The 23,048-nt window shown below is 54.9% G+C and overlaps 1 protein-coding gene across 3 annotated transcripts in view; it reads left to right on the top strand.

The window, feature by feature from the left end:
- ABCG1 (ATP binding cassette subfamily G member 1) overlaps positions 1 to 23,048 on the top strand; it is a 75,440-nt gene that overhangs the window by 11,867 nt on the left and 40,525 nt on the right. For 2 of the 3 annotated variants that reach the window (XM_041735231.1, XM_041735228.1), the window contains exons 1-2: positions 1,563 to 1,729; positions 9,040 to 9,283. In XM_041735231.1, coding sequence (XP_041591165.1) covers positions 1,688 to 1,729; positions 9,040 to 9,283 — 286 coding nt within the window. In that variant the 5' untranslated portion in view covers positions 1,563 to 1,687. Of the gene's footprint in view, positions 1 to 1,562; positions 1,730 to 9,039; positions 9,284 to 23,048 lie in introns of those variants that run through there. The other variant, XM_041735230.1, reaches the window with a different exon arrangement.

Here is a 23,048-nt window from a genome sequence, read left to right as displayed (position 1 = left end):
TCTCCCCCAAGAAGTTTGCGGATTTGAATGCCCTTCCCAGAACATTTGGAGTTTCTCGGCTTTTCTGTTCAGTACATTTACGGCACCACACAGCCTGATAGGCCGGGCGTGCAGAGTGACACCTGAAAATACAGTGGTCATATTTCCTTCCTCTTAGCAAAGATAGAATAAAGGTAATGCATTGAGCTTCATGCAAAACTATTCAGATAAAAGCCAGGTTGTCCTCCTTCTGAACTCTACATCCTACCCCCTTCCCCTCCTTTGACTTGGGAGGAGAATTTGGTTGTGGTTGTCAGACCTCTGCGTGTGAAGTCCACCTGCCTGCCTGCAACCTGTGCCTTCTTTCTAGGTGAGCAGCAAGACAGGGGCTTCGCTCATTTGAGGTCAGGCGGGAGGGGTGAGCCAGGTGTGCTGGAGGTGAGGAGAGACGCATTCCTACCTGCGTCCCAACATGCAAACCGCTGAACAAAAAGCATTAGCCTCTGAGTTGGGAGTAAGGAAGTCTTGTCACCATGATTACCGGGAAATAGTCCCACTTCTATATAATAAGGGCATTAGCAGAAGCCAGGCCATCTGATATTCCAGTCTGGGGCCAGATGAGAGGGTGTCTGAAGGGCCAGTCTTTATGCAGGTACCTGAACATGGCGGTGGGCCGGGGACTGAGCCAGGCACCGGAAATGAGCCCTTTCTTTTCTTTTTTTTTTTTTTAATTTTTATTTATTTATGATAGTCACACACACAGAGAGAGAGAGAGAGAGAGAGAGAGGCAGAGACATAGGCAGAGGGAGAAGCAGGCTCCATGCACCAGGAGCCCGACGTGGGATTCGATCCCGGGTCTCCAGGATGGTGCCCTGGGCCAAAGGCAGGCGCTAAACCGCTGCGCCACCCAGGGATCCCCTTTTCTTTTTTTAATTGGGGTGGGACGGGGCCTTTTTGTCACCCAGCACGTAGTCCTGCAACTGGCCACAACAGTGGTGTAGGAATGAGTGTTTGCACGGTCTCAGTGTGTGTGGGGGGAGGTCACCCCAGGTACGGAGCTGGACTAGGGGGGTGTTGGAGAGCCCACGTCGTGTTGAGTCCTCACGCCCCTAGAAAGGTGCCCAATAAGGAGAAAAGAAAAGGCAAGACGCTGTTCCCTTCCAGCCTCCCTTGGCCCCATGCACACAGCCGTGCTGGCTGGGAGGCTGCGGTCCCGGAGGGAGGCCCCGATGTCCGGCGGGCGCCCAGGGCCGCTGGCCGGTCCTGCTCGAGCTTCTGGCCGCGGGGGCTCCGGGGCTGGGGCGGGGCGGGGGGCGCGGCACCTGCCAGGCCGCGGGCTCGGGAGGGAGGGAGGCGGGGGCTGCGGGACTCGCGGGGCCGGGCAGCCGCCCTCCGCGGGAGCAAAACAAGAGCACGCGCACCTGCCGGCCCCGCCCCGCCCCGCGCGCCGGCCAATCACGGGGCGGGGGCGGGGCCGTGGGCGTGGCCTGGGCGGGGATGTGGGCGTGGCCAGGGGCGGGGCGGGGCCGGAGCCCCAGCTGCAGCCGGAGCCGGAGCCGGAGCGGGAGCCGGAGCCCGAGCCCGAGCCCGAGCCCGAGCGCGGCGCAGCGGCCCAGCCTGGAGCGAGCGCAGCCTCGTGCCCGCCGCCCGTGCCCGCCGCCGCCGCCCGTGCCCGCCGTGCGCTGCCCGAGCCCGCCGCCCCCGGGGCATGGCCTGTCTGATGGCCGCTTTCTCGGTCGGCACCGCCTTGGTGAGTGAGCGCATCCTTCGCCCCCGGGGCTCGCTTCAGTTTTCCAGCGGAGCGAGCAGCGCACAAAGACCCGCACCCCCCCCCCCCCAGAGCCGTCCCTGGGTCCCCGGGGAGAGGCCCGGCCCCCCTGCCCCCCCGTCCCCGCCCCGGCCACCTGGCGCCCCGGGATGCTCCTTGCACCCGCCGGGGCCGCGGGGCCATCCGAGGGGCCAGCAGCCCCACGAGCGCACCGGTGGCCCCGCCTCGGCCCCTCCGGGCAGGGGCCTGGGGCCTGGGCTCCCGAGCGGGCGCACTGGGGGCGGTGGCAGCCTGGGCCCCAGGAAGGGGTGGAGGGGTGGGGGGCGGGGGTCCTCCCTCCCTGCCGGTGCGCGCCGGGGCTCGGGGAGCCTGCACTTCTCGCGCCCCCTCCGGAGCGCCGGGCAGGGTCTGGGGGAACAAAGGAGGGAGCTGCTCCCCGGGACCCGAGATGCGCTGATGCGCTCCCGGGACCTGCTCGGGAGGGGGCGGCGGATTCCCGGGAGGCAGCCCGGGGGCGAGCCCGGGCGCCTGCAGGCCACCTTCTCCGCACCCCGGACAGACACCAGGGTGGGGACAGGGACGCAGATTTCCCGTTCCCGAGGGCGCCAGCCCCGTAGGGGGACCCCCGGGTGCCGCTAGAGTCAGTGCTAGACAGTGAATCAAGTGCTATTCCCAGGGGTGGTCCAAAGTCTCCCCTCGCTCTTTTGTAAGAGCTCCATAAACTCATATTAGGGGCGGGGGGAAAACCCCAAACAAACAACAAGCTAACCATGGACCAGTCCATCCGAGGGCCTTTCATTCTTAGGCCTAGCACAGCGACATTGCAGTTAGGTACTTACAGGCTAGATTTCAGGTCATCTAAAGTACAAATGGAAAGTGTTCCCTATTCCAACCCACCTCGCCCTCCCTATCCATCCCTCTCTATCCTCTGTCTATGGATTTACTATCCTGCTAATTAGTCTCCATAGGCTGTAAGCCCACAGTGCACAGCACGCACAGGGGTTTCACCCCCACCCCCTTGCCTTATTTCATTTTTAGCATCCTGTGTTTGAAGTCAGCAGGGCTCAGCAGGATTTGACCGACAGTTACCTCTTGCCTTGAGCCCAAGGAAAAAAAAAAAAAAAAGCATAGCTGGCTGTCTGCGCATGCTCTGTCTCACGACTGCATCCTATGCCTCCAAACAGGTTACTGTAGAACACATACCGAGCGTCGCCAGCTCATTATATAATGATTTTGTGTAAACCGATAGAATGGGGCCGCAGACATGTTTAGGAGGTTGGTGGAGCAGGGGCCGGTGGCAGGGGGCCTCGATGACCAGGTCCACTCTCCGCCAGTGCCCTGCCTTCATTACTTGGCTTCTCACGTAAGAGGGGAAATGGACACAGAAAAGGCAGCCCCTCCTCGTGACATTTGCTTTGATCTGATTGAATGTTTGGGTAACACTTGGCAATTCTTCCTTTTACGTTTGTCCATCTCTTTGGGATTCCTAAATTATGCTGATAACGGAAAACTCAGGAGATTAGTATTGTTAGCTGTCAGTAAGGAATGCTTCAGATCTTTTAGATGCCAGGTGACTCCCCAAGTCCTTTCAAAGCTGCAAAAGGGGCTTGTACATGTGAGAAAATAACGAATCAGAATGTTTTAAAGTGTAGATGTTTGTACGTCAGGATTTTAAAAAATTTTTAGGTCGTAGTTTGATACAGACCCAGCACTCGTTAGTGTTCTGTACTCATGTGGAGACACCAATGGCTGGGCTCCTTTTTTTTTTTTTTTTTTTTCAGGGAACATTGTTTTGTTTGAAAAATCATGCTCCTCCCAGAAAATCTTGTACTTTTTTTTTTTAATTTAAAAAATTCTACCCAAGTCGTAAACAAAGAGCCCTTGAGAGAGCCCCAGGATCCTGAGCTCTTTCCTCGCCCCCTGCTCTGGGGTCCCACCTGGGACTGACTGCCAGGTGTGAATCTGGAGAAGCTGACTTGGAGGATGGGCAACGCACCTGTCCCTGAGCAGGGCTGGGAGGGACAGGCACGAGGGCCCAATGGGATGGTCGTATTTGGGGCTGTTTGAAGTGGGGTGTGGTGATGGTGAGGTCAACAGTCTCAGTGACCACACAAGTGGCACCTGCCTTTTGCTTAGTTAAGGGTGTGACATTTGGATTGTTTTCCCCAGGGCAGTGACCTCAAGGACTCTTGGCTAGTGTTTTCCCCTTATCTGTCCAGGGTACCCGGGAGGGACCTGCCCTCCGATCAAAGGGTCCACCGGTCTAGGTGGGCACCAAGCCCGGCAGTGACACATGGGGGAGAGAATTGAGAGAGAAGTTTGTGCCAATGCCTGGTGCCTGCGCCTCCCTCTTCCTTTTCCTCCCTTCCCCATGGGCTGTGGGAAGACGTTTCTCTCTCCTCTCTCACTGTGTGTCCCTAGGTAAATAGCCTGAACCAACCTCACAGTGGCCTGGGGGACTGTTAGAGACCCTCCCCAGCTTAAGCCGGCATCTCTGTATGTTTGCATTTCAGTTGAAATCAGCACCCGAGAAAATATTCTCAGGTATGGCAGGTGGCAACAATCCAAATAGGGTCCCTTCGGCATTCAACACCCAAGAATGGACTTACTATTATTTATCATTTATTATGCAGCACAAATTGAGTGTAGATGGAGAGGTCAAAGACAATGCTTGGACAGGATAGAGAAGCATACAACGAAAGGGAACAAATGGGGAGGGAAGATGTATTTGTTTCATTTTTAATGAGCTCAGGAGGCTAAGGACAAGCTAGCTGTAACCTACATTGCCGGCCGCTCTCATCTGAGGATGTTTCCAGAGAGCTGGTCTATTTCAGAATGACAGCCACTGCCTCCCATCATACAGCGTTTCATGATTTTATTAATTGGGCAAGGTCATTGGACGCCCGTGGAAGAAAGGTGGGTGATGGCATGCACCGCTTGGGTGTCAAGTTTTTTTGTGGGGGCAGGATTATATGGTTTCCTCAGTTTCTTGTGGGTTTTCCTCCCATGGGCAGGGGCCGGGATGACCCAAGGTCACTTACAACCTGCCTCGAGAGAGCTAAGCAACGCTGGAGTGCTGTTAAGGACACTGGTTGGGACAACGGGGCGCAGAGCGGAAGCCACAACAGAGCTGCCTTGGCTTGGCTACTCATTAACCGCGGGGTCTTGGGCAGGAGGCAGCCTCTGTGCCTCAGAGCCCAACTCTGGATGAGGGGGAGACGGTGATCCCCCCCTTTGGTGCAGAGATAGTAAGAGGCATCCTGGCTGCAGCCTGGAGTTTACTGGGCACACGTAATCGCTGAATCAATAGCCTCTGTTGTTTATGACCACTTGTCCTGCAGGCAGGAGGCAACATTTAATACTTCAGTCTGCCCCTCTCTCCTTCCCCTCTCTCTGTCCCAGATGAGTTTTGTCACCCAGCTTTGTCCCATTGGCCTGTCCACTTGCACGGCCACTGGCCGGGGAAGGCCACTGTCACCCTCCTATATGCAGGCTGCTGAAGGAAATGGCTTTTGGTGACACTTTCTGGTCCGTTACCCCCATTTCAGATAAAGTGCAAAACCCTTCACGGGGTTTGCAAGCGCTTCACGCGCAGACCCCGTGTGCGTCTCCAGTTTCATCTGATCCTCCCTTCCTCGCCACCCCGGAATTGGAGCTCCAGCCTCTGAATTTGTCTCGGATCTTCAGGTCTTCCTCTCCCTTGCAGGCCGCCTGCAGAGTGAGCCAGCACCCCCCTCCTGCCCCACCTGGCGAGTCTTAGTAGAGACTTGATTTCCTCAGAAAAACTTTGTGCTGAGTGCCCCCCAACCCCCGCCTTGCACCACACCCCAGGGTCCGTGTTGCTTTGGATGTGCCTCTGATTGTCTGGAGAGGTGTGGGTCTAGCTCTTGCCTCGGGGCATTGTGACTGCCCGCATTCTTGCCTGGGGCCCAACCTTGACTGGGAGCTTGCTGAGGCCACGGCCTGGCTGCCTGCCGAGCCCCGGGGCTTTGCTGGGGGCTCTCATTCCTGAGTGAGCGAGTGAGCAGGAGAAGAGATAAGCTTGGAGTCGAGAGGGGAAGTCAGACCCGCATCCTGACACGGGCTGGGCATCTGCGTCAGTCGGCCCGTGAGTGGAGTCCTGGCTGTTCGTCCCTTATATCCCTGTGGGTTTCATCCAGAGGAGAGCTGCCACTGGTCCCTGGCCTTCCTCGGGGGTGACCCCTGTGGTGGGTGCCAGGGAGAGGGTGCGGTCTGGATGCGCCGTGGCAGCCCGGATGCCAGGCGGGAGAGGAGCTGCGGGATGCTCCTGCTCCCGGCTGAACACACGGTCCCTGGGGAGCCCCAGGGTTAGAGGCGAGTCTGCCCGCAGGATGTGGGTCTGGAACCCGACATTTAGCCTTCCCAGGGAAGTGGCAGCTGGAGGGAGAATGGGCTTTGGGGACCAGGCCCGGAGCTCACTGTCTTCCCCACTAACCCCCGGCGCACCTACGGTGTCAAAGTCGGCTGAGAAAATGGAACAGCAGCAGGTATCCCAGCAGCTCAGGATGGGTGGGCAAAGGGGTGGCGCTTGGTGCCGCCGTAGGTGCTGCAGTGGCGCCGCACATGTCTTCCCAGCGGCCAAAGCCAAGAGTGCGCCGAGCTAGGGCAGGCTGTGCCATTGTTCCTTCGAGAGGCGCCAGCCACAGAAGGCACTGGGCAAGCCCACGGCAGAGGCGGGGTCCCGCAGTCCCTCCGGGGATCCGGAGAGGCCCATTCTCACGCCAAGGCTCGGGGTCGTCCATGGCCAGACAGACACAAGCCTTCCCTGCCTCTGCATCGGGAATGTAGGAACCTACTTATGTTTGCATGTGAAATGTTTCACATGCTCGGTGCCAGCAGCAAACCAAGCTTAATTTTCTCAGTTTTACTTTGCACTTTAATTTTTATCCACAGAATGTTATAGTCAGTGAGCTCAGTTTTGATTTGGTTAAGCTTTTCAGAGGTAGGAGATGCCTGGGAGGACTGTGTGTGTTTGTCTTTTACTGAAGCAGCAAAGCAACATTTTCAAACATCAGGAGAACTAGAAATCCACATCTCTCCTTGCCCTGTGTATGCTTCAAATATTCAAAACCTTCAATATTTTATTTTATTTTTTAAAAGACCTTATTTATTTATTCATGAGAGAGAGAGAGAGAGGCAGGGCCACAGGCAGAGGGAGAAGCAGGCTCCCTGCAGGGAGCCCGATGTGGGACTCCATCCCGGGTCTCCAGGATCAGGCCCTGGACTGAAGGCGGCGCTAAACCTCTGAGCCACCTGGGCTGCCAAGCCCTCTAAGATTTTTAAAAAATATTTATTATTGTGAGGTGGGGGGCAGAGGCAGAGGGGGGGGCGGGAATCTCAAGCAGACTCCCCACCAACTGTGGGGTCCTATGTGGGGCTCGATCCCACCACCCTGATATCATGATCTGAGCTGAAATCAAGAGTCTGTCACTCAACCAACGGAGCTACTCAGGTGCCCCAGTCCTCTGAGGTTTTTGAGCCTTTCAATACCTTGATGGAAAAAAACCCAGCTCTTCAGTGGTACAGTCATGGACCCCAGAGAGGGCAAAAGAGCCTGGGTTGGGGCCACTAGAATTGCTAGGGTTTGTGGGTATATTTATGGATGATCCACTTTCTGGTTTTGTTTTGGGTTTTTTTTTTTTTAATTTTTAATTTTTATTTATTTATGATAGTCACAGAGAGAGAGAGAGAGGCAGAGACACAGGCGGAGGGAGAAGCAGGCTCCATGCACCGGGAGCCTGATGTGGGATTCGATCCCGGGTCTCCAGGATCGCGCCCTGGGCCAAAGGCAGGCGCCAAACCGCTGCGCCACCCAGGGATCCCTGTTTTGGGTTTTTGATTGGACATACTAGTGATCAAGAAGCTATCTTTTTTTTTTTTTTAATTTTTATTTATGATAGTCACAGAGAGAGAGAGAGAGAGAGAGGGGCAGAGACATAGGCAGAGGGAGAAGCAGGCTCCATGCACCGGGAGCCCGATGTGGGATTCGATCCCGGGTCTCCAGGATCGCGCCCTGGGCCAAAGGCAGGCGCCAAACCGCTGCACCACCCAGGGATCCCGATCAAGAAGCTATCAACGCTAAAGGAACACCTAGCAAACCTATGGAAAAATAACAGTATGGTTGTTCCGCCTCAGAACAAATGATGACGTGGCAGTGTGTCTCTCCAGTCCCATGGCAGGGAGAAGGGCCCGCATCATCAGAGATGGTTATCGATGGGCTCTCGCAATCAGGCAGGCGGTCCTCCACTGTATGGAGGAGAGGTGCCAAAGGCCCACACTTTTGGCACCGTGGAATGTTCTCTTTGGATTCAAGAGACAGCCAGGAAAAGCACAGCATAAAATTTGTCCACCCCAGGATTCTTCTGCGTTTTAGAGGTACCTGAAGCACATTGATCCGTTCTGCGTTGCCAAACCATTAGATATTCCTTTCTTTGTGTAAATACTTTTGGTTCTTGGCGTATCTGTATGACAGTTCGGTGGACTCCCAGTGGAAGCTTCATAAGCCAGTGTAGCTACAAAATATCAGGTCCTCTTGGTGTTGCAGGGAGAGGAACAGCTCTTCTCTTGAGGACTCAGTTTGGATCAGTTTGGCCCCTCACCTGGTTGTAGGGCTCGGAGCAAGCTCCCTAGACTGTCTGTGTCTCCATCTGTATCTTACAGAGAGAGAGAGAAAAAAAAAAATCAAACTTCCCAGCTTTCCGGGGCTATTATAAAGAGACAGTGAGAGAGAGAGAGTTGGAAGTGAATTGGAAAATTCACAAAGAGGACGCAAGGCTGACTCCCACGAAACCCAGCAGTTCTAGTGGAGTCATGGCTCTTGGGAAATGTTTATGAGCTTCCACAGGAAGGCACTAAAACAGCTCATTTTTAAGTAAACCTCCTTCAATTATGCATTTCTTAGAGACCCCGTGCGTCTTCACTGGGTCTTTTAATGAGTGTACTTGCTGTAAATAGGTCTTTTACAGTGGCCGGTGTTTGACTCTTTGAGTCAAGGGATTTGTTTTTTATAGTTTTGTGAGTCGATTTTGTGATTCCAAAGTGAGACTTTGGTAGAACAGTTTAATATCCTATCTTAAGCATATATTTTTTTTTAATAGAAGAAGCAGGGAGATGGCTAGAGATGACAAATCCCTCCGGGTAAGCACCCCTCAGTAAGGCAACAAGTGTTGCCACGGATAATAGATGACCCGCAGCCCGACAGCCAGTCCCTGGTGCCCTTCCCTTCGTGGGGCTCCTAAGCTTTCTTGGTGCTTCCTCCCCGATTTTTCTAGAATGCCAGCAGCTACTCCACAGCGATGACGGAGCCCAAGTCCGTGTGTGTCTCCGTGGATGAGGTGGTCTCCGGCAACATGGAAGCTACTGAGACGGATCTGCTGAATGGACACCTGAAAAAGGTGGATAACAACCTCACAGAGGCCCAGCGCTTCTCGTCCCTGCCCCGCAGGGCGGCCGTGAACATTGAGTTCAAGGACCTCTCCTACTCAGTCCCCGAAGGACCCTGGTGGAGGAAGAAAGGTAGGGGGGCTGCTGTGTGTGCTGGGGCTGGGCGGAGCCTGCGAGGGAGGCCCCCTGTCCATGGGTCGATCGTCTGGGACCATCGGGGTCTGGAAGTGGGGAGACGGGGAGTTTTCCTATTTCATCGTCGTGGTCAGCTGCTGTGACCAAGTTCTTTAAAGGCTTGATGCCCTGACTTCTCTTCACTTCTAATACAAACAGTCTGGATTAGAAGACTCTAGATTTATGGTGGCTCTTCAATTCTGATACGATCACAAAGGCCGGCCAGTGTCCTTGGGTGCTGGTTTCCCATGGGTGCTTGGCCTCCCTCGCTGGAAGCCCTTCACGTGAGCCTTTCGGGAGGGGACTATTTCTTACTGTTTGGGAGGCAAAAGGAAGGCAGGTGGCTCCCTTCCAAGTCTGAAGTGGTCCAAGGTAGCTGGTGGTGACCTAGAGTGGCCTCGTTGGCAACCAGTCATCTATATTATAGGGGTACGGGTGGGGCTATAAATAAACTGTTGTCAACTGAGCCACAGAAATAAAAATAGAAGAGAGAGAGGGGGACTCGGAGGCTCTGGAGTGTGCCGCAGCTTGTTGCACGTTAAGGAGATTCGGTGACCAGTGAGGGATTTTGAGTTTTCTTAGTGATCTAGGTGCTCCGGTGCTAGCTCTAGATTTTCAACGTGTGTAGAGTTAATGCTTCCCTGGGTTGGTGTTTCTTTTTCCAGCCTGACCTATTTCTTCCCGTGGAACTTATTCCGCATGTCACTGTGCACCGTGGGCTCACCCCGCACCCCTCGTTCAGGCGGGTGGGGGGGCCAGTTGGGAGAGGACATGCCCCACGTCATCCAGGAACAAGAGCCCGTGGCTTCTAATGAGCCGTTTACAATGACGTGGAAATCTGTGAGGAATCTGGAACAATGACAGGGACTCAGGTACCACTAGATTGTTGTATTTTAGGACTCTCAACCGAAGTCCACAGTCAACCCTTCCTTCTTTTTGAGGAAGATCCACCAAGACTTTTCTGGCTTTCATTTTCCTGTCTTTCCTCGCTATTTCCTTGAAGCCAAACCGTTGAGATTGTTGGTGTGGACACTCTGGGCTTCCTTGTGACCACGGTGTTGGACCCTTGACTGACTGGCCCCTGGGACCCCACACGCCACGCTGGTCGTTGGATGACTTTGTATCTGTTTGTACAACTAGGAACCCATCCTGAGCCTTATCACTGGCCGACTGTACATTGCTATTTGATACTTAACATTATCAGAGTTTGCCAGCCAGTGTTGGAAAGAAAGTCTATGGCAGGCTCACCGTTGGGTCCATTCCTGTGAGCCCATTGAGATTTCAACACAGGGTTACAACCTTTTCCTTCTTACTGGGGAAACAACAACAACTTTAGGGGAAAACTCGCCGACCCCCAGGAGGGTCTTGTTGTCTTGGCTTGATTGGTCTATAGAGACAAACTGTGGCAAACCTGTGAGTGGCAGAGGTCGATTTCGGTACGTCTGTTATGTGTGGCCGCGGAAACGTCACGATGCTTGGATGGGTGTCTTGTGAAGGTGGCTTGTGGTGCAGACCTGCAAACCTGTGCAAACTGTGGCAGAACCTTGGTTTGTCAGCCAACACAGCAAGTGTTCAATGTCTGCAGTGTTCAAACAGCATTTCCTGTTTAGGTAAGGGGCTCGTTAGTCCTGTATTCTCCACGTGTTAGGACCAGTCACCCTAATTGTCCACGTTAGCCAGTGGTGATGGCTCCTTAATTAGTGAGGGAGGGGCCCCCACTGCCCATTCCCAGCGGCCTCCTCAGAAGCTCCGCCCAGGTGGCCTCCAGACAGACACTTGCCCTACAGTAACCTGTGTGGGCTCCGGAGGGGAGGGGCAGGAAGTGTGCCCCAAGGGACCTGTGGGTGAGTCAGAGATGGTTAGGGCCAGGAGCGAAGATGGGCATGATCAGTCTGGTGTGTCCCAGTTGCTGGCTTCTGTCAGGCTTCCTCCCCCGCCCCCCTCGGAGGCACCTGTTTCCGCTCCCCCAGCCCAGCGCCCCACTGTGCGCAGCATCATTTCCTTTGTTTTTGGCATACCTTACCACCCAGAACTTAGATGGCTTTCCAGTCCCCATAAATTTAGGGTGGGAAATACTTGTTGAACAGAAAGGAAACTGAGTGGTTAAGGGGCTTGCCCAGGAACCTGAGGCAGTTTCTCACTGTGTAGCCCGCCCGGGTGCCCAGGGCCTTGCCTGGTGCAGGGCCTCAGGGGTGCCCCAGTGTAGCCATGTGGAAGCAGGGCTGCTCCTCCAGGCGTGGTGCCCACGGCGCCTCACTGCTGCGGCTTGGCGGGTTGGCTGCCCCATTAGGCTGCAAGCTGCAGCCAGGGAAACCCAGAGCTTCCAGAACGAGGGAAGTGAGCACTCGCTGCGTCATCACCAACAGGCTTTTGAGCCCTAAGTGGGCTCAGAACTTGGGGACACTATCTCCCCAACTAAGAGACCCCCCCAGGACAAATCATAAAAGTAGGCATTAGGGGATCCCTGGGTGGCTCAGCAATTTAGTGCCTGCCTCTGGCCCGGGGCGTGATCTTGGAGTCCCGGGATGAAGTCCCACATCGGGCTCCCTGCATGGAGCCTGCTTCTCCCTCTGCCTGTGTCTCTGCCTCTCTCTCTGTGTCTCTCATGAATAAATGGGTAAAATCTTTAAAAAAAAAAAAAGAAAAAGAAAAAGAAAAGTAGGCATTAGATCTGGAACCAGGCATCAAGGCTGCCCTCGGCAGATCCCTGGGCTGGTACCCCTGAATCTGCCTGTACCTTTCCCACCCAGTTCTCCACATCCTCATCGGCGAGCCCCCTCCTTCCTGGGGTCCCTCTCCTTTGCCCTCAGTGTGGGATCCTGCCTTTCCTGCTTCTGCCTCTGATTGCTGCCGATTGCCTCAGCCCCAAGCCATGAGTAAGCTAAGCTGAAAAGTCAACGTGGGGCTCGATCTCATGACCCTCAGATCACGACCTGAGCCAAAACCAAGTCAGACTCTTAAGCAACACCAGGCGCCCTTGCGGACTGTTGTTAATTGTTTAAAATTCAGCGCTCCGTGTTGAGCTGCCTGCAGCCATCACCTGGGCCAGGACGCCCCGTGTGCTGGGACACGACTCGACACGGAATGCCGTAGCAAAGCTTGGGGTGGGATTAGACTATATCCTAAACTCCTACGTGATCGTTTTAAAGCAAGACAGCATCCTCATCCTTGGAAGAGAGGCGGCAGGTGAATCAGTGACATCGATCGTAAGCTGTCAGGCGCTGGTTCTTTAAAATCCTTGAGCGTGAGATTGCCAAGCGTCGAACACGGCGTTTAACAAACACCTCTACATTTTCAATTGTAGTAACGTTTTCACCATATGATTAATGATGTCTTTGGAGGAAAAACTAGATCATGTAATAGATTCCTAGTAGAGAACATAATTGTGAAAGGAAGTGTTCTCGGGAGAACAGGGTACACCCCAAGGATAATCTCGCCGGCTTCTGATGCAGTAATTACTCTCCCCCAAGGAATTCACTCGCGTAGCACCAGTTGGTGGGACAACTGATTTGGAGGAGCGTGGACGTGGGCACCCACCGTCACACACGCCACTGTGTCGGGGATGTGTCGGGACTGTGCGGTCCGGAGGTCCTCATTCACCCTCAGGCTGACTTACTTTGAAAGTGGCTTTGGTTCCTGTAAAGAAGTGTGGGGAGTATTTAGGACCCAATGAAGAACAGAATCCACATCATGAAATTCTTAGGTGAACAGGCCACCCGAGTGGGGGCGGGGGGGGGGGGTGTTGTGTGGGACATGGCATGTCACAGTTAATAGCACTTCCTGGCTCACACAGGCGCCTCTCATCAGGATGTGACCCGTCACAATGAACAAGAGGAGTACTTGGGGTACCGGGTAATGCTGCTCCCCAAAGACACCAGGGGAGTTTCCATTTGTAGAAGGAAGGCAGTGTCCGGGGCCAATTCTCCCCTTTCTCCTCGTGGGCTACGGAGGTTCAGAGACAGGGCCGGGTCCAGGAGCACAGAAGATGGCAATGGAAAGCAGGTCTGTACGATTTGAGGCCGAGACCCAATGAGGCATCTGGTGAACTCCTGGTCCCAAGGTGGCCTGATGTGCTGCATCCCATTTGACGAAACCATGAGGTGCTGTCTTGCCCCCCGCCCACACTTTTTAAGATTTTATTTATTTATTCATGAGAGTCAAAGAGAGAGAGGCAGAGACACAGGCAGAGGGAGGAGCAGGCTCCATGCAGGGAGCCCGATGCAGGACTCGATCCCGGGACCCCAGGACCACACCCTGGGCCGAGGGCAGTGCTAAACCGCTGGGCCACCCAGGCTGCCCTGCCTTGCCACTTAACGCCAATATAGTTCCCTTTCCACTGATCAGTGGGGATGTCGGTCCCCTTTGCCATACATGAGGACCCATAAAGGATCTCCTAGGCCTTGGGAGAGGCTCCAGCTGTCCTGTCTCTTCACCAGGGAGGTGAGCTGATGTGTATGGCATGCTGTCACACAAACAGGTGACACGATTCTGAGAAATTAGATACACCTCCATGATTACCTGGTGACAAAGTGCAGGTTGAGAACGAAAGTAATCATATCTGCGGCTTTAGAGAGTTTTCTTGACCACCTTCAGCCCGGCACTTGTCTCAGCATGGTGACTCCGATGGAATGGAATAGCATGGCCTCCTCTGAAACCCTCCCTCCCAGCCTCGGCCTTGCTAAACAGCAGGAAGGAATTAAAACTTTCTGGGCGGACCCACATCAGATTATCTGTCCTGGTTTGTACCTAAGCTCCAAAAATGCACTTCTCAAATTAAAGTTTGCTTTCTCTTAATTTCCAAAGCTACCTCCCAGGGCCTGCAACGACAGGCTGGCTGAAATGAGTGGAATGTGCCACGAATAAATCCCTTTCAGGAATTCCATTAAGGGAAGACTGGATTCCAACCAAGGACTGGCTGGCTCGCTGTAGCCCACAGAAGCAGGGATGGGGAGGCAAGGCCTCGAGAGGAGGACCGTGGGGATCCCACGGCAGCTGTGGGTTTGCAGGAGGGGTGGGCTGCTCAGGTGCAAAAGGGTTTATATTCCCCAGCATGAATGCATGACTTCTGTGCTTCTTGGGAACCATCAAGCGAGGGTGGATTTTCTTTTGGGCATGTTTTTGATACTCTGACTTTGTTTTTGTTTTGTTTTTAATTCATGAGAGACTCGAGAAAGAGAGAGGCAGAGACACAGCAGTGGGAGAAGCAGGCTCCCTGTGGGGAGCCCAATGCGGGACTTGATCTCAGGACCCCGGGATCTTGAACTGAGCCAAAGGCAGACGCTCAACCGCTGAGCCACCAAGGTGCCCTAATACTCTGCCTTTTGTCTTTATTTGAGGCCATAATAGTCCTCTAGTGCAGTGTGGTGAACCGAAGCCTTGCTCACCAGGGCTCCTCGCTCGAGGCTGGGGCGTTTACAAAGGAAGCCCCATGGCCCTCTGTTGCCGAGGTGAGCCCAGACACCCGAGAGCTCTTCCCTTCCCCTCTGGGGCCAGTTCTTAGGTCCTCAGTACTCGCTGGCTCCCTGGGGCAGGCAGGCAGGCCACCCACTCAGGTCCTTTGGTGATGAGGTCTTCTGGAACAGTTTTGATCCTCTGTTTCATAGGCTTTGAAAGAGGCTTTGAAATCGTGTTGAGGATGGGCCGGCTCTCACGCAGAATCATGACAGATGAATGTGTAGGGACCATGCCCGAACCAGAGGGCTTGCCCGTTTACAAGGAGAACGTTTAACGTCCAGGCGTCTGGATGCTCCCCTTCTCCAGCCAACACATCCTCTCCCTTTGAGCACCCTGCAGGGAAGCCAAAGCATCCTCAGCTGGGACCTGGAATCAGGGGTGCACAATGCAAAGGGACTGATGGCCCCTGCAGACAAGGCCAGCCAACACTGGCCTTGAGGCTTCCTTTTCTCCTTGAGGTTTCCATATCTGGCCACCCGGTCACCTTCCCTTGTGCAGGTTCTTTATTCGGGCACGCTAACCTTTTGTCATTTTCCCAAAGAGTCTGCTTGTTCTTGAGCCATCTGGTCTCTTCCATGAGACTTTGCCGGGCTGTGCTCTGCTCAGCGGGGTGCTGGTGTCCTTGTCTCACTTTCTGAAGACATTCTTGCCACCCATGTTTTCACCTGCCGGGTGGGTGCCCTCCTGCCTCCCTCTAACACCCCAAATACGCTCGTATCTTGAGAACTTCACATTCCTGAACTAACGTCCTCTGTTGTAAACCAGAACCTGATCTGCCAGGGCAAAGAAATCACCCAAGGTGACATTGCGCTGAACACGAAACCATTTCTGTTGTTTATAAACTGGCAGAAAACAATGTTTAGTAACCATACACCTGCTCTTCTGAGTTCAGTTCTGGAATCAACAGATTTGCTTATTGAAGGAACAAAGGGAACCACGTGGTGAGAGTAAATCTGACCTGTCCCATCCGGGGCTTTGTAGAGTGGAGGTGCGTTCCCTATCAAATCCGTGCTGACGGGCTTCCAAAACCTCTGTAGGAAAGCTTACCTTCAGATAAAATATATCTAATACTGAGCGTTTTGCTCACAGTATGAGAAAAGGCATCAAGAGGAGCCCTCTGAGTGGAGGGCGGGGGCTGACGGGCCTGCAGTGAGCTGGGCTGGCCCCGGCCATTAGCTTCACTTCTCACTCTTCAGCTGTGTTGCCAGCCACCTGGTCCTCTGTGGGGCAAGTGGCGTTCCATGTCAAAATCAAGACACACCAGAGTGACTTCAGGACTTATTATGTCCAACTGAGACCTATATTTAGAGTCCGAATCTTGGAGGCCCAGAGGGGCCTCAAAACTCCTTTCGTCTGACCTCCCACCGGTGGAGCAACTCTTCTGGTTGCATCCCCACCACTGGGCGGCCGGCCTCCGTCTGAACACTTGCAGCATCCAGGGGCTGCCATCCCCCCCGGGGTGGCCGGGTCCTTGCTTGCACAACGTAATTCTTAGAAAAGGCATCTGTCTGCAATTGAGCTGGAACCCACATTTGCATTCATCTGTTGATCCAAGTTCTGCTTTTTGGAACTTTGCAGAACACGCACACTTTTGGTCTTGAAATGAGCTCACGATTTGGGAACAGAAAAGCCTAACCAAGCACAAAAAAAATAACCAATGCATCAAGACCAAGGGCGACCTGAGAAGGCAGGAACTGAAGCATGTGGCCCCTGGAGGAAATGAGGCTCCTGTCTTGCTCTGGGCGTGGGCAGCTCGGCAGTGGCGCTGCGGGCAGGGCAGTGAGCAGAGCAGGAGCTCTTGCTCCTAAACTGATGAGTGGAGCCTCACAGCCGAGGAGAATGTGAGGCCGTCTTCCTGTTTCTTTTATTGTCATAAGGCAAGCTGGTATGCTCCTACGAAAAGCCCCTCGCCTTCGTAGCTCAGTAGCCCATGTTGAAACTGAATCTTTTTTTTTTTTTTTGAAACTGAATCTTTTTAGCAGGAGTTTTATGGGATTTCTCAGTTATTATTTCTGCCCTCCCACTTTTTTTTGGGGGGGGGAGAGAAGTGTTTATTTTTTTAATATAAAATAACCACTAAGCAAACGCTGTTGGCTTTAGCTCACAGCATCCTGAGGGGATCACCGGGCGGGCGGGGGGGGGGGGGCAGCGTCACAGGGACCTATCAGTTGGGACATCTCACCCAGGAAGTAAAGGAGGTTTCCAGGGAGGCAGATGTTGGATTCCCTGCTTAAACCTCAAGTCTTAACTACCTGCCTGCCAACACGCCCCGCTGAGAACTCACCTCCTTTTGTCATGTCCTAGGCCCTGTTAAGCGTTCTTTGCCTGTGACATACACAACCCTGGGGGCAGCTGAGGTGCCAGGGAAGGCCTTCCCGCCTCCCTGGGGAGGGGGCTCCCAGATTTCCTACATGGGCTAGGCTGGGAATGGGGCGGGGGCAATTTCTTTCTCTGTCCTGTGTAGGATCTCGGTGGGGCCCACCTGGCTGGGGGGTGTGCTGAGCACCTCTGCCTGCCCTCACCGTCCAGAATGGGGGTACTCAGGGCCCCTGCCCTCCACTGGCACTGAACGGACTCATTCTGGCCAATTTTCACCTGCACGTTCTCGGGGAAGCAAGGTTCTGGCCAAGGGCCTAGCAGAGGCTCTGCAGCCGGCTTTAAATACGGAGTGAAAACCCAGCCCTCTCCCGGGCGGTGCTGGGCCTGCACCCCTCGCCCCCGGGGGGCCAGGTCCCCTCCAGGAGGCCCGGAGGCACCTGCTCCCACCTGCAGATCTGGAAACGGGTTGGGTGCAGGCTGCCCCGAGGGTTTTCGTGCTCCTCGGGAGCCCTGAATTCTGCACGGCCGCTAGAGCAGCGCGGCCCGGGTCCCTAACAGGCGCGGGGCGCGCGCGGATGCGGGCTGGGCAGGTGCGCGCCGCCGCGCGTGCGCAGTGGCCGCCCCGCCGCCGCCGCCGCCGCCGCCCGCGCCGGGGTTACTCGCGGTCAACGCTCGCGGGTAACCTCGGCGGCGCCGCGCGATTGGCTGCGCGCCGGGCGCTGTTGCTAAGCGCGGGCGGAGGGGGCGCGGGTGGGATGCTGCGGCCCTGGGGCGCCCTGCACCCCACCCCGGCCCGGCGGCTGGTGCTCCCGGGACCCCGGGGCTGGCTCCCCCTGCACCCGGGCAGCGCGCGCTCCTGCCCGGGAGCCTGATTTTACTCCGGAGCCAAAATGCACCAAAATGCACCTGGTGAATGCAGAGAATCTTTACCCGATGATTATGATTTTGGTGCCCGGCTAAGCCTAACCGGGAGGCTTCTCCGGAGTGGGGACAGCACAGGGACCTTCAGGAAGGCCATCCACAGGGAACCCGCGGGCGTCCCTGCGTCCTGTCTACGCCCTTGTAGCTTTTATCAGCCTGGCCAGGGCTCACGAATTTTCCAGACTTCTATTTAAAGTGGAAGGTGGCGCCAGGAGGTCGTCCCCTTGGAGACAACAGACTTCTGAATCCCTATAAAAGGTTCTCGGGCTCCTTTTGTTTGAGGCTCACCTGCGGGGTGAAGTGCTCAGGGTGGGGCCCAGCAGGTTGGGCGAGGAAGCACCCAGCCCCAGCCCTGACACCCTGACACCCTGGCGCCCTCCCTAGGTCAGTCAGCGTTTAGAAATGACCAGGGCGGCCTTTGGAATCCTGGAATTCCCCCTCAGGAATCCGAAGCAGCGGGGATGCAGTAAGCCGGCTGGAATCCCGAGGGCCAGGCTGCCAGGCGGCTGCTGCCCTGCTGAGTCACTTCCATCCCCGGCGTGTCACTGAGGCAAGGAGAAAATAGCCCAAGTGGCCGTGTGTATTCTGGGGCATCTAGTGCACGCTTTTTGGTGACCCTACAAATGTGATGATAGACCTAATTCCACAGGTGGACCTGGGAACGCCCCGGTGGAACTGGGTGCCAGGCTTCACCCTCCCAGGGGACCGGGGCCTCCTCCAGACGCGGGCTGCTCTGGTTCCTTCGGGCTTCATTTCCGTGTGTTATGAACCATTAAACACCATCACTTGATGCTTTAGTCAACCTTTTGGGTTCCCGACCCAATGGGAGGAGGCCAAGGATTCACGATTTTCTTCACAGTCTTGGGTTTTACCAGGTCGCCTGTTTGGTTTTGTGACACTGGCGTTGACATTTTTGTAAACTTGCATAGAGGCCTCCAGAGTTGCCAAGTCTCCGAGGTTCTCTGAGCTGAAGACGGAATACGGAAGTAAGAGGCGGTGGTGGGGAAGTTTCATTACCCTCTAGTTTCCCCTCTTCTTGAGGATTTGCAAACAGAAGCAAGGTGCACATTCATGATTACTGGGATGTGCCGTTATTACGAACAGGAGCAGCGCGTGTGGGGACGTAAGATCACACCGTACACAAACGTCTGCTTGGAAGGCGGGGAGCCCACACATCAGAACCCCCATTGTCCTTGCAGAGGCAGCTTGCGGGTTTCCTCTTTCTGAGACCTGCATAGCGGACGGTCCAGAAAGTGGTTACGTCTTCAGTGGTGCCAGCAGTGAGCCTTCTAACCACGGGCGTCTGATCCCGCTTCCCTCAAGTTGTTGGGAATGTGCCACGTGCCCTGCGCACATCCCCAACTTTTCGGGCCTCTCATCTCTATCTGGCTCGGAGAGGAGGACGATCGCCATCATCTTGTCTCTTTCTCTCTTCGTAGGAATGTTCTGTGCTTCTCGATTTGGGTATTGGCTGGGCCCCGAAAGGGCTCTCCCTGGGCCCCCTCCTGCTTGTCTCCAGCCTCTTTCCTCTGAAGCCACCCTGCAGGCGCAGAACTGCTCACGGTGTTTGCGTGGTCTTTTCCTGCACCGTGCGCCCTGCCAGGACCCCGGGGCATGAAGGCGTTCCTTCTTCACCCATCCTTACCTCTGCGGCTCGCGTCTCCATACCCATCTGCCCCCGTGGTCTGGCACTCAGCGCATGGCTCTGTGGTTTTCTTTTTCTCAGCTTCTGGACAGGAGCTATGTCGTTACCCCTTATCCCTGTGGTCCTGCCCGGGGCCCGGCACACTGGGCACCCACTGCCAATTGAATGAATGGAAGGGCAAAAAGGCCTAGGTCACTGTAGAGGAGCATGCGTTCACCCTGGAAGAGATCTCTGGAAGGCAGGAGCCTCGAGGAGATGGAAAACTTGGATCTTCCCTTGCCGTGTGGAGCCCATGAGCCACCTCTGGCCGACCCACCCTGGAGGAGGGGCTGCCAGTCGTTTCCTTGGGTCAGCCCAGGCCCAGGGCCTCACCCAATAGCATCCCAGATGGGGAGGCTGGCAGGTGGTGGAGGACTCGGTGGTGGTAAGTCTGGATTCTGGGGCGGGAAGCCTGCCCTTGGACCCTGGCTCCACCCCTTATGAGCCTGTGGCTCTGGGCCTCAGTTTGCACATCTGCAGAATGGGCTGAGGGGCGTACCATCCTCAGGAGGTTGGAGTAGGGGGTGGCTGAGGCTCGCCCCACGCCAGGAGCGGCACCCAGTAGGGCAGAGTGCATTTCATGCTGTGGGTCAGGCTTTGCCCGGGTGCTGGCTTTCGCGTTCTTGGCTTCCTGGAGGACGTTACTCAGACATGGGAACAGGGATACCAGCGTGTTGTCTTCCCAGCATCCACACGGGAAGCTCTCCTTACCGTTCTCTTGTGGCTTGGAGCGGCGAGGTCCCCTGGCCTGGCAGCACAGAGAGCCCTCCCTTCCCCGGGGACCCACGATCTCGTGTCCCGACGCCCTAGACTCTGCCCTGTCCAAGGAAGACGGTTGACAAGCATCCCGGAGTTGTGCTCCCAGGGAATTTATACTGTTCCCTCTCTAAGGTGTCCCGGGCTTCCCGCTCATCGTTACTATCAGGACTGACCCCACCATTTCAGGGATGTGGATAAATAGCTTGTTTAATTAGGCTTGTGCGCTTCCATGGATGAGATAGGCAGAGGTTCCACTATTTCTGGGGTGGGGGGGAGAACTTCCAGCTCGCCGGCTGATGCGGGTTGCCTCGCTGAGACTGTTGACATCAAAGCGTCTACACTGTAGTGACTGGATGGAAATTTCCACCGTAGGAACCATGTTCCCAGCAACATTACACTTCAGAATTTGGCTCAGGGGTGAGGTTCATGTGGGTTATCTTAGGAGAGTGTGAGATGCTATCAGGCGCTGTGCGTGTTAGTCTGTGGCTAGGTTTTCATGACTGCAAATTAAGGACGTCGTGCCCACTGCTCGCGCACAGGCAGCCGTGGCGGGCCGGCGGCCTCTCAGGCTGGTGATGGGCCAGGGTCTCAGCGTGGCGGTTACATCACCAGCATGTGGATCATGTTCTTGGATTTGTAGATATTAAATGTGAAATCCTGTCACGTTGGTTTTGTAAAAAAGAAAAAAAAAAGCATATTCTTTCCTTTGAGTCACAAGGGAATGTGGAACAGGCGAAGGTTAAGATGAATTGAATTATACACGGGGCTTAGTTAGAATCTTCTTTCATTCTCTTTCTCTTTCTTTTAATAAAAGGACTGCAGATCCAGCACCTTCTAGCCACACGCACTCTGTGGAGGAGGACGGGCTTGGGAATGCAGACTCCAGAATAAGCAAGTGTGTGTCTGAGGCCGGGCTCTGCTCCCTACCGCCTGGGCAGCTGGGCGACTTACTTGGCTTCTCTGTAAAAGGCCGTCATTACCACCACCATCGTCATGTCCATGTCATTGGAGCCAATAACTTTATGTATAGGAAGCGCTGTGCCCAACATGCAGTGTTTTGTTTTTTTTTTTAAGATTTTTTTTTTACTGGGGGGGAGGGGAGAGAGAATCCCAAGCAGACTCCCCGCTGAGCACGGAGCCCCACACTGGGCTCGATCCCATGACCCTGAGATTGTGACCTGAGCTGAAACCGAGTCGGATGCGTGACTGGTTGAGTCCCCTCAGGCGCCCCCTGCAAACATGCAATGTTCAATAAATAGTAGCTACGATCTTTACAAATTTTCTTATTTAGGATTTTATTTATTTATTCATAAGAGACACACAGAGAGAGAGAGAGAGAGAGGCAGGTAGATAGGCAGAGGGAGAAGCAGGCTCCACGCAGGGAGCCTGATGTAGGACTCGATCCTGGGTCCCCAGGATCATGCCCTGGGCCAAAGGCAGCAGTAAACCACTGAGCCACCCAGGCTGCCTTATAAATGGTTTTTTATGTGATATAATAAAATAATCATAGTAGCCTAGAATCCGTAGGATGGATCAAAGCCATTTGGTTATCATTCTAAAAGTAAGTTTGGGGTAAAATCTTAGGCTTTAAAATAAGAGCAGGAGAACTGGTTCGTGGTCACGGTACATGACATGTCACACCCGCGAGCTCGGGAGAGGGGAGGGGAGCCACGAGGGACAGCGGGGTCACAGGGTGTAGGTCTTGTCTCAGAGGGAGGCTGGGAGCACCATGTACCCCCCCTTGGGCGGCGAGGCACCCGGTGTGGGTACAACAGGAGGGTGGTGGCAGGATCTGCCTTGCCATGTCCCCAATACCATGTGGGGCACCGAGTCCACATTCCCTCGACGCTCCGGCGGGGACCACTGAGACCCCGGCATCAAGGCCAGCCTGGCTGACCCCCACGCTCCTCCTCTTCACCCTTCATCACGTAAGCAGATCCTGCGACCGCCCAGGCCCACGGCCATGGCCATGTTTCGCCAGCTCTCTACATCCAAATGTTCACCTCCCCCACACCTGTGCCCTAAAGCCCTGTTTTCAGGGTGCAACCTGGACATTCTTCGTTCTCACCTCAGTGAGCTTGTTTGTTACCCGAAGAGGGAGGACGTGTCGGCCTGTGTTTCTGGTGGGGCTTTGAAAATCTGTAGGGCTTCCGTCACGGTGCCCTGTTTCTTAGGAAATCCCGCTGCATTAAGAATGCCCCGTGGTGCTCGGTTACGGGTTTCCCTGGCTCACCTGTGGTTGGAAGCCCAGAAGGATGAGATGAATTTCTAAGAAACACGGGGCCAGTGTGGAGGCAGACGCGGGTGCATTTCCTTTTAAGCAAAATGATCAAAGCGTGTGCTGGTCTTACTACTCTATTTTGACTTTCTGGGTTTCCATTAGGGCATGTTGGCTTTTTAAAAGCTGCAGTGCAAGAGGCAGGGTGTGTGGTGGGTAAGAGCATGGATGTCTGCCTCCCAGGACCGGGCGGGGGAACTAAGGATGCACGTAAACGGGGTGTGGGGGGTGCTGTGAGAACACCGACCGTTCCGGGCTTCTTCCTTTTCCCCAGCTCTTTTTTTCTTTTCCTTTTTGGCCATTAAAAT

This window comes from Vulpes lagopus, chromosome 20 (genome assembly GCF_018345385.1).
Source record: "Vulpes lagopus strain Blue_001 chromosome 20, ASM1834538v1, whole genome shotgun sequence".
Classification (NCBI taxonomy): Eukaryota; Metazoa; Chordata; class Mammalia; order Carnivora; family Canidae; genus Vulpes; species Vulpes lagopus.
Note: the sequence above shows the minus strand (reverse complement) of the source record. Positions and strands in the feature narration are given on the sequence as shown.